Source organism: Euleptes europaea, chromosome 6 (genome assembly GCF_029931775.1).
Source record: "Euleptes europaea isolate rEulEur1 chromosome 6, rEulEur1.hap1, whole genome shotgun sequence".
Taxonomy (NCBI): Eukaryota; Metazoa; Chordata; class Lepidosauria; order Squamata; family Sphaerodactylidae; genus Euleptes; species Euleptes europaea.
The window spans coordinates 85,038,450-85,049,466 of NC_079317.1; the positions used below are offsets into that span (position 1 = coordinate 85,038,450).

Below are 11,017 nucleotides of genomic sequence, written 5' to 3' on the forward strand. Positions count from 1 at the left end.
ATGCACTTTCAGTCCACTTTCAGTACACTTTATCGTTCATTTGCAAGTGGATTTTGCCAGTTCACACAGTAAAATCCAGCTTCAAAGTGCATTGAAAGTGGATTGAAAGTGCATTATTCGGCATGTGTGAAAGTGTCCATAGTATAGTATATCTTATTATAAAATGGGCATTTCCATTCTTTGAATAGTTCTTGTACATAACAGGTCTACACTATTAATATAACTTTTTTTGGTAAGCAGTTAGCTTCACTAAAATATGCACCTCTTTTATTTTTGACAACCAGTCATGTATGTTTGGGGAGGTTTTCTGGTTCCACTGCCAAGCAAAGACCATACTAGCTGCAGTTAACATATGTAACGCATGCAGATAGTACAACAATCAGGTTTCTGGCTTATATGGAATTTGTTTCCTCAACCCAATTGACATAATTTTCACAACCTGTTTCCAAAAGATTGATGCCCTTATGCAACCCCACCACATATGAAAAAAAATCTGCATTGTCTTAATTACAATGCAGCCTCCCTTTCTAAGGCGAAACTAGCTTCTTCTCATCTTTTCTCCTGGTGTCTGTTTGTCAAAGACTTTTTTGCTTAGGTCCCTGCACAGACACAACCTGTCATTGCTCTTTACAGTTTCACTCATTGCCTTATTTGTAAAGTGAAGAAAACAGCGGCCTACTTCACAGGAATGTTTAGAGATGTGTAGGGTTGCCAGCCAACATTGTAATGACCAAACAGGTCTGTAATGTAGGTACCACATGGGTGTCAGGTAGGGTTGCCTACTTCCAGGAACTAGCTGGCGATCTCCTGCTGTTACAACTGATTTCCAGCTGATAGAGATCAGTTCACCTGGAGAAAATGGCCGCTTCGGCAATTGGACTCTATGACATTGAAGTCCCTCCCTTCCCCAAACCCTGCCTCCTCAGGCTCCACCCCTAAAACCTCCCCCCAGTGGCGAAGAGGGACCTGGCAACCCTAGTCATGTGAGGCTATTGTGATGATCACTACTCTAATAAATGGGCTATGTCTTTCTTCTTTGATAGGCTCGTCATTATTATCAGATCATCAAAAGGCCTATGGACTTGTCCACTATCAGGAAAAAACTCCAAAAAAAGAACAACTTCCACTACTCCACCTCTGAGGAGCTGGTAGCTGATGTGCGCCTTATGTTCTGGAACTGTGCGACATTCAATTATGTAATTATCTGTGATTCAGAAAGCAGCACATAGTATCACAAGTGCAAAGAATTGGGTTTTCTTTCATGCTTATGAAAATTTTGATTGGACATCTTGTTCTTTAATCCAGCTTTGAATAGTCCCAAGGTGGGGTTGTCAAACTGGTTACAAAGCGTGTTAAAAAAAAAAGCCAAATAGCCACTGAGCTGTAGTTGATAGCAGCTTTTTATTATTATCATCATGGAGACACAGGGCAAACACCAGGTTTGGGCTTTACACTGAGATATGCGTGAGTTATGAATAATTCTGAAAAGTGGAGACCTTGGAAAACGAATGCTGAATCTTATTTACTTATGACCTAACTTGCAGGGCAAACCCATTCATAGCATTCTGTGAAACGCATTAATGCCATTGATTAATCCATGAAAAATGAGGTCATTAGAGGGGCTGTGGCTCAGTGGTAGAGCAACTGCTTGACATGCAGGAGGTTCCAAGTTCAATCCCCGGCATCTCCAGTTAAAGGGACTAGCAAGTAGGTGATGTGAAAGACCTTTACCTGAGACCCTGGAGAGCCGCTACCGGTCTGAGTAGACAATACTGACTTTGATGGACCGATGGACTGATTCAGTGTAAGGCAGCTTCATGTGAGGTATGGGCATGTGTTGGAGTTTGTGGCTTAACTATGGTGCAGGAAACAGTTGTAAGAATAGACCCATTGCTCTGCAACTACAGAATAATCACCAGGAAGAGCTGAGTTAATGTTGTCTGCTTACATTCTAACAGCTCAGTGATAATGACTGCCAAAAATTCAAATAATTAGCATTGTCAGCAGTGACGATCCAGTAAAGGCAATGAGAGCAGGTAGTAGATGAAGTGCAGAAGATCTGGTAGGTGCATTGCTCCTAGCAAGAGAGAAAGCAGGTCTAATACTTTTGTTGCTTTTCCTTGCAGCCTGATTCAGAGGTTGCTGAGGCTGGACGATGCTTGGAAATATTCTTTGAAAGCAAGCTGAAAGACATTTACCCAGAAAAACATTTCTCCTTGATTCAGCAAGATGATTCTGATTCAGAGGAAGTGGAGCATGAGACGAGCCAAGCAGCTTCCAAGGGATTCCATTGGCCCTCATACAGACAAGAGTGTATCCAGCCCAAAAGAAGGCGACGACATGCTGTAAGAATGCAAAAGCAAAAACACAAGGTTGCAAAGAGGCCACACTTTAAGCAGGGGTAAAGCCTTGACAAAATATGTGTGAATGTGCTGTCCAGTTTGGGTCTGATAAGGCCAATCCTTTCTGTAAGCTGAATTCCAAGATGGCCTCCATGGTCAGTGTTAGACTTTTATATTTGGGAACAAAGGGGTGAATAAGTGAAGTATTGTTGGATTTAACGCTGGAGCCTAGTTTGATTGGCAGGGGGCTCTGTGCTCCTGTGGAGTTGGCCCCTCCAGTCACTCAGCACTCAGACTTCAGTCAGAAGTCTCTCTAAGTATCACTCTGTGTTAGCTCTCTGCCTCACAATCTATGAAGAAGTAAAAATGTTTCAGTTAATATGAGAAAAGTAGTAGAAACCTCTTAAGGAAAATGTTGATTGTTTTTCAGAACTTTATACACTTTTATTAAATACAGTTTTCTTTATATTTAATATGTGTGCTGTTAATATTCCTCCACATAGCTTTTGGCTGTTTTGACCTCTGCTGCTTTACACAGGTGGCATATCCTGCAACAAGTGAGTGCTGGGATATTGCCAACATAAGGGACTGGATTAATTTCCATTCCCCCACCCCTACAGTTAATCCAAGCCACCTATCTACTTTGCCAAGCAGAAAGTACAATAATATTTCACAAGGTTGTATCTTCTAGCTATTTAAGCTTTGTTTCCTTTGTTTGCAGGAAAGTGAAAAAACTAAAAGGCCGATGTTTTGGCCAGCTAAAGGACTTTCTCAGGTGTGACCTGCACTGGTGCCAGGTATGCTGTGAAGAACCCAACATATCAATCAAAATAAATGACAGTCATAAAAAATGTTGGCGGAAGTAAGAACATGCACTTAGATACTCCACTTGAATTTCACAACAATGACTGACCAACTTTACTTCAAGACCCTTTGGGAAGATTGTCTTTTTAATCTATCCCCCACTATCCATTCTGTCTAATAATTTGTATTTACACTATGGTCATATGCAATAGCAACTATTAATAACAATAGGGATATATTTATTCTGGTCTTAAAATCATTTCATACACTCTTTTTACTTCATAGATCATAACTAACATAACCATCTAGTAATGTTATGTTCCATACATGTTTATATTGGATTAAAATGTAACCATTTTACCCTAGGTAGCAATGTCTAAGTCTGTTGTGTCTATACTGAATGAAATGAATTCAACATATATCTAGTATGAGAAATGCACCACCCAGCTCCATAAAGTGACAGACCTGCGTTCAAGATCTATTCCTTAGTTCTGGAAATGATGTCTAGTGCCTTCATCACTCACAGGGACTAGAGGATAACCGTGGGCTGAAATGGCTCAATATTTCTTGAGCGGGTTGGATGCCCAACTGATACCACCAGCAGCTGAGATCATGCCTGTGTCCAACTTATGTCAATCTGTATGTACTGCAGATGAGGGTTGATTATGGAGCCCACCAGTAGGCATTACCACACGAGTGATCCTGGTACATAATTTTTTAAAACATGGAGCATCATTTTTGCTTTTTCAGGGACTTTTTTCTTACTTTGCCATTTGAACACTACAGTGTCAAATTTTAAGAGTAAGACTGTCTCATGCAGGCAAACTGTATGGGTTGTTATTGAAGATACAGTTGTTTCAGTCTATATAAGACCTTAAGTTCTTATCCCTTATGCCCTGTCCCTATCACAAAACCTCACTGTGAAACTTCAGCTGTGCCACATTCTTTCCAGTCTGGCATTCCTTTACTTCTGTTTAGCCTCATTCCTAATCTCACATGAAATAATGAAAATGAAAAAGGGTGGCGTAGGGGGGGTCTTATATTCCTTGGTTTTCATCTGGCCATTTAAAATCAAGATTGCTTAAGTCCCTAGTGATATCTCAGTTCTGCTACATTTCCTGTAAATAATAAAAGATTTTAAGCACAGTCTATATGAATGTATCACATAAGGTAGATATGGATGTTATAATAGATAACACTGTGAGAGTTTATAGAATTATTAGCAAGATCTTCCTGTTGTCCATTGTTAATATTGACAAAAATGCTGTAGAAAAAAAATGTTGTCTCTTTTGCTAATGTATAATAAACAGTTCACCTGGAAAAAAAACCCAAAACTGTTTAACTCTCCTTCCCTGCTTATGTTCTGGCTATAATTCATGGCATAATTAGCCTGACATAATTAGCAGTATGATGAGGTGCAAGGATTGTCAAGCCTCCTTCTGAAACCATGCTTTCCTTCATAGCCTTTTGTAGGGTTACCAACTTACCACTGAAGCCTACAGTTCTCCCAAAATAACAACTGGTCTCCAGACTACAGAAAGCCATTCCATGGAGGAAATGGCAGAGTCATAGGGTAGACTATCCAGTCCAGGAGAGACTGAAGTCCTAGAGTGGCTACATAGGGTGGGTGGTCTAGGACTTCTGTTTGATCTATTATGTACCACAGAGACTAGGAGGAATTGTCACCTGTAAAGATGCTAAAGGCCAGAGCCCAGTTGTGGATTGAGAGAGGGGTAGCACTTCTGTTAGCTGGCATCCTCCTTTGGTCTTCAAAGTGGATCTTTCTCCTTAACACTGAGAAAAACCTAAAGATATATTTGAGAGGTTTTTAGATTGAGTGGAACATAACTGGACCACAGCCAGGTACACCAACACAAATATTCAGAAGCAGAGGGTTAGTATAACATTCAGAACACATGCATGCAGAAGGGCTACAAGTAATGTAAAGTGAGAGGTAGGCCATTTATGGATGGGTACTTTGACTCATGTTCACCACCAGTCTAACTCGGTTCTTTGTTGGAGTTTTGCATGATTTTTTCGTCCCTCTAAGTTCAACTTGGTTTCACCCCACACTTTCCCCAAGTCTTCCCGTTGCTGTTTTAGCACAACTTTGAATTCCGATCCGAGTTCAACTTGTGTCAAACGTACGCAATTTGTGTGCATATGGCAAACCACAGGTTCCTCAACTCACACCCCCAAATGCCCACCCTCTCATTTCTCCCTCTTCCTCCCCTTTCCATACTTCTGCAAACCCCTCAAACCCCTAGAAGCCCCAAATCCATATTTCGTCACTGGGGTTTTAATTTCCCCCCATTGTGTTCTCCCCCCTTCTCCTAATTGCATGAAATTATTTTTAATTGATACAATCAACTTATCGCTGATACAATAATTCAGCAATGAACTTGTGTCCCATTCTCCTTCCCTCCCCCTTCATTATCATAATCACTGGTTTGGTGTGGGGTTCATACAAACATATTTTGCCAGCTGTTACAAGTCCTCAGGGATTCGTTTCCTGCACTCTTATTGTTGTTTTAAGGAGTACAACTTCGGCTCCCCCCACCCGTTTTCCCGGAAGCATCATGTTGAGTCACACCCAACTTACTTGTTAATGTGTGTGCCATAGCAGTGGTAGAGTAAATATCACATAACACATTGAGGTGTGTTCTTGTGCCCCCTCGTTGACTTGGAGATTTATATTCACTGTAAAGGTACTTTTATGGTACTATGGTTGTGGGAAGTTTTTGCGTGATATGGAATTCTATGACTGTAAAGATGGCATATGTGATTGGCACTGTTAGTGGAATTTCTCACACCTCCATTGCCTGGGCTGGGTGAATGAACCATTGGGGGGACTGGCCAATCACAGATTTGTGCAGTGGCCTGTAGAATCCGTCAGACACTGCTGAGAACATCGGTAGGTCAATAATTTTAAAGGATAGTATATATAGTTTGCAAAGAGTGCAAACAACTTTTTTTTTTTTTACTATTCTTATAAACTTGTGGGTAGAGCTTAATACTAAGGGTTTTAGTGGTAAATTGTGAAGAGCTGTGCTGGTCTATGACTGTTTTTTAAAAAGATTGATTGATTGACTTGGTATTATTGGTTGATGTGCTCTGATTTCCTAACCTCAGTTGCTCAGATATCATAAAGGAACTTGCAGACCTTGTCTCAGATTTGACCACTTTAGAGCAGCCTTTGAGTCTGGATATTGAGGTCCATGTTCAACTTTGGGCTAAATTATACAATGTTGGAGTATATTTATACCTGATACTGTAGATCTGAGACGGACAGGATCAAAGTCACACAGTAAGTTATGAAGCTATGAGGCTGGGCAGCCATTTGAATCTGGCACTCCTCCTTTCAAGATTAACAGTGTATGCTTTAACACTGCTTGTTTGAACAGTGAATAAATAATTGTGGAGCAGTCTCTGACCATGCTGTATAGATAGGTTGTGCATCTAGATTGCTATTTGTTGGTCTTAAGATTGCAACTGAGTGTAGAAGAGCTGGCTGCCTCTGCGATATATTGAACACGGAACCATTTAGAGTTTTAGGTAAGAGCCAGCACCTTGAATTGTGCATAAAAGATAACAAAAATCCCTGGGGAAATATGCTTTTGACAACTCATTATGTGGACTTATTTTTGTAATGACATGGGCTGTTGTGTTCTGCAGCAGATGAAGTTTCTGTGTAGTCCTGAAGGTATTCTAGGTCATGCTTGGTTAAGGACACAGTTCGTCTGAGGTAAATGAAATGTTTGCTTTGTCATTCAGGCACCCACAGTGGTGAAGTTTGTTTCTAAGTGCAATCGATCAATAGGATGAAAGCATTCTCCTTATTACTGTACAATAGGGTTGCTACCCAAAACAAGGAACACATTTTAAGAATGACATATTATGTGCGTCAGAGCAGTTTACTAGAAAATACGGTCCTTGAAATGAATTGTTTGTGACCATTACATTTTCTCTATACATAGTAAACAAACAATTCTTGCAATAAGGAACAAGCGGTAAGTCTCCACCTTAGAAAAATGAATAAATTTTATAATAAGCTTAGATGATTTTTTATGAGCTCTGTAAAGGTCTATTGGTGCAGAGTGGTAAGCTGTAGTACTGCAGTCCAAAGCTTTGCTCACAACCTGAGTTCGATCCCAACGGAAGTTGGTTTCAGGTAGCCGGCTCAAGGTCGACTCAGCCTTCCATCCTTCCGAGGTCAGTAAAATGAGGACCCAGCTTGCTGGGGGTAAAGGGAAGACGACCGGGGAAGGCACTGGCAAACCACCCCGTAAACAAAGTCTGCCTAGTAAATGTCAGAATGTGACGTCACCCCATGGGTCAGGAATGACCCGGTGTTTGCACAGGGGACTTTTACCTTTATCTAAAGGTCTATTCAAAAGACGTTTTCCACTGACTAAAATAATCATGGTGATCCTGGGTAGGCATTTGATTATTTAAACTGCAACAGAGTAGAAATTTGCAGCAACCATTACTTTAAAACTGGAGAGTTTATCACCATTTGTGAATTGATACGAGGGATTATTAAACTCCTCCTATTATAAAAGCTAATTGCCTATACAACAATAGAGGAATACCTTTTATTCCATACAGTGCAATCCTAAGGGCCACCTGTTCTGAGGCAGGCAAACACCGGTATAACTGTGATGCTGCTAATCCACTCCTAAAGAGTTTGGTTAGTGAGCGTCATAGTTGGTTTTTAAGGCCGCAGCTGTGTCAGGGTCATCTGCAACTGCACCATAGCATCCCATCTGGGGGTTGTGTTCTGATGGACAGGACAGACAGAAACAATCAGGGTCCAGCAGGCCCAAGGTTGTAGCCCACCACTCGCCACAGCCCAGGGGCAGGAATGGGAATCTCTCTTAGAGCTCTTACGATGCACCAGCCTCCAGGTAGTGGCTGGAGATCTCCTGCTATTACAACTGATCTCCAGCTGATAGAGATCAGTTCACCTGGAGAAAATGGCCGCTTTGGCGATTGGATTCTACGACATTGAAGTCCCTCCCCTCCCCAAACCTCGCCCTCCTCAGGCTCCACCCCAAATATCTCCAATATTTCCCATCCCAGTGCTGGCAACCCTAGGCCCTAGTGCCAGGAGGCCATGGCTCAGGGGTCTCCTGCACAACCGCAATGCTGCTGGGTTTGGGTTTGGGAGGCAGTGTGGCCACATCCTCAAGCAAGGGCAACGGGGAAGGAGGTTTGGGACCCAGGCCCATGCTTACCTGTTTGGATCGAGTCTCCAGCTATGGTAGGGTTGCCAACTGCCAGGTAGTAGCAGGAGATCTCTTGCTAATTCAACTGATCTCCAGCTGATAGAGATCAGATCACCTGGAGAAAAATGGCTGCTTTGGCAATGGGACTCTATGGCATTGAAGCCCCTCCCCTCCCCAATCCCTGCCGTTCTTAGGCTCCGCCCCAAAAATCTCCCTCCGGTGGCAAAGAGGGACCTGGCAACCCTAAGCTATGGGATACCTGTTAGGGTTCTGAAATGAGAGAGGTCAGCCACAAACTTTGCTTCCCCCTTTGGGTGTTAGCACTTCTGGGCAAACACTTTGCCCTAAGTGCCCTATCTGTGCTTCTCCCTCCACCAAAGTGCCTCGCTGCTCACTCTAAGTCTGCACGGCAGGGAGCTGAGAGACAGCGTCCCATTCTGTGTGCCCTACCTAACGAGTTGTGGGGCATCCTGGCCAGGGTTTTGTAGGTCTGGGTGTGTGTGATTGGGTGTTAGGGAGGAGGCTTCTATTCTGCAAAGGAGGGAGGTGATTCGTTGTGCCCATAGTTGGCATCTAGGTTTGCCAGCTCTGAGTTGGGAAATACCTGGAGATTTTTGGGGTGGAGCCTGAGGAGGGCAGGGTTTGGGGAGAGGTAGGACTTCAATGCCATAGAGTCCAGTTGCCAAAGTGGCCATTTTCTCCAGGTGAACTGATCTCTATCACCTAGAGATTGGTTGTAATAGCATAGGGCTCCCAACTGCCTACTTATGGTGGGCAATCTACTGCCTGTTGTGCCTGTTGCCCACTGACTCTTGAGTGTTGGCGGGCGGAAGCAGGTGGGGGAAGGGAGGGGGAGCTATCTGGCATGATGATGTCATGAGTCTAACTGGGGCGCTAGAGAAAAAAACCCACTCCTCCTAGAGCCTGGCAGCAAATCAGCTGTTTTTCCCCAATCAGCTCTTTGGCACGAGGCAGGAGGACAGGGCACTGCTTGCAGCCTGTTTTACCTTCGTTGCTTCCCTCCTTCCAGTAGTCGTCCGGGGCTTTTTTTTTTCCCTCCACCACCCCAGTTGGGGCTGCCCTGACAAACCAGAGGTGGTGTCATCATGTAGATGATGCTGATCTCCACCCCCAACCCTGCCTCCCTAAACCTCCCGCTGGTTGCAAGGGGAGACCTGGCAACCCTATAATAGCAGGAGATCCCTAGCTAGTACCTGGAGGTTAGTCAAAAAGAGCAACCACTATGGCTAATTTACAAAGACCATTGAGATCAGTTTACACAAAATAAATTTCTTATTGGTGCTTTTGTTTCTGCACAAAATAATATTTTTCCAAACTTGGATATTATTACAAACAAAACATCAAAATTGATTCAAACCAAGACAGGCTTCCGGTAACTGTCCTGTTTCATATAATTATTTTCGTCAGTTGGTAAGTATTCAATTGGTAAGTATAAGTTCATATAATCATTTAATCCTCTTCTTTTTATTTCCAGCCTGTCTTGGTTTGAATCAATTTTGATGTTTTGTTTGTAATAATATCCAAGTTTGGAAAAATATTATTTTGTGCAGAAACAAAAGCACCAATAAGAAATTTATTTTGTGTAAACTGATCTCAATGGTCTTTGTAAATTAGCCATAGTGGTTGCTCTTTTTGACTAACTTCTTGTGCAATCCAAGTATTTTTATAAATAGTACCTGGAGGTTGGCAGCCCTATCAGCATCGTAAACTGCACCAACCCTTGTAGGCATGGCTGCAGCAGTGGGGGAGCACTTGAGTTTGAGTATAATTGGTGCCTATGGGCTATGCTGTGTTTGTATTTACTATGTGCTAAATTTTGAATGCAAAACTGCTACTGAAAATTCTTGAATCAGATTTTACACCCCTCAGTTAACTTGTCTTCCCCCTTATTATTTATAATATCAAATTAGTCTTTAGTGAATAATGTTCTCTGTGGCCAAGTTTCGGCTATTCAGACTTTTGTATTCTCATCAAGAACAAGTGTGTCCACTGGATAAATTAGGCCATTCATTTATATTGATTTATACACAGGATCCTGGGAACAGTAGTACTCTAGGGAAAGCGTTTTGTAACAGAATTCTGTACACTCTCCTGAAACACTGTCCTGTGGCGCAGAGTGGTAAAGCTGCAGTACTGAAGTCCAAAGCTCTGCTCACGACCTGAGTCCGATCCCGGTGGAAGTCGGTTTCAGGTAGCTGGCTCAAGGTTGACTTAGCCTCCCATCCTTCCGAGGTCGGTAAAATGAGGACCCAGCTTGCTGAGGGTAAAGGGAAGATGACCAGGGAAGGCACTGGCAAACCACCCAGTCAACAAAGTCTGGGATGTGACGTCACCCCATGGGTCAGGAATGCCCCTGTGCTTGCACAGGGGACCTTTACCTTTACCTTTTTTACCTCCTGAAACGATAATTCCCAGAATTTTTGGGGAGATACGGAGCTAGTACAAAATTTATATGTTTGAACTGTAGGCATATACTCAGCTAGAAACCGAACAGGGTCCAGAATCTGGTCAAGCTGCACCACAGCCGTTCCCCCCGGTAAAGAAAGGAGCACTATGAAGCACCTGTGAGTGATACACAACTATGGAAATAGGATAATTAATGTTTAGAGAATAGGTAAGTTA

At 42.7% G+C, this 11,017-nt stretch overlaps 1 protein-coding gene across 1 annotated transcript in view; it reads left to right on the top strand.

The window, feature by feature from the left end:
• The window catches only part of TRIM66 (tripartite motif containing 66), a 57,363-nt gene extending 54,227 nt beyond the window's left edge, over positions 1-3,136 (top strand). Inside the window, exons 18-20 of the mRNA XM_056850705.1 lie at positions 1,044-1,196; positions 2,127-2,345; positions 3,064-3,136. Coding sequence (XP_056706683.1) covers positions 1,044-1,196; positions 2,127-2,345; positions 3,064-3,123 — 432 coding nt within the window. The 3' untranslated portion in view covers positions 3,124-3,136. The remainder of the gene's footprint in view (positions 1-1,043; positions 1,197-2,126; positions 2,346-3,063) is intronic.
• Positions 3,137-11,017: the final 7,881 nt, after the last annotated feature.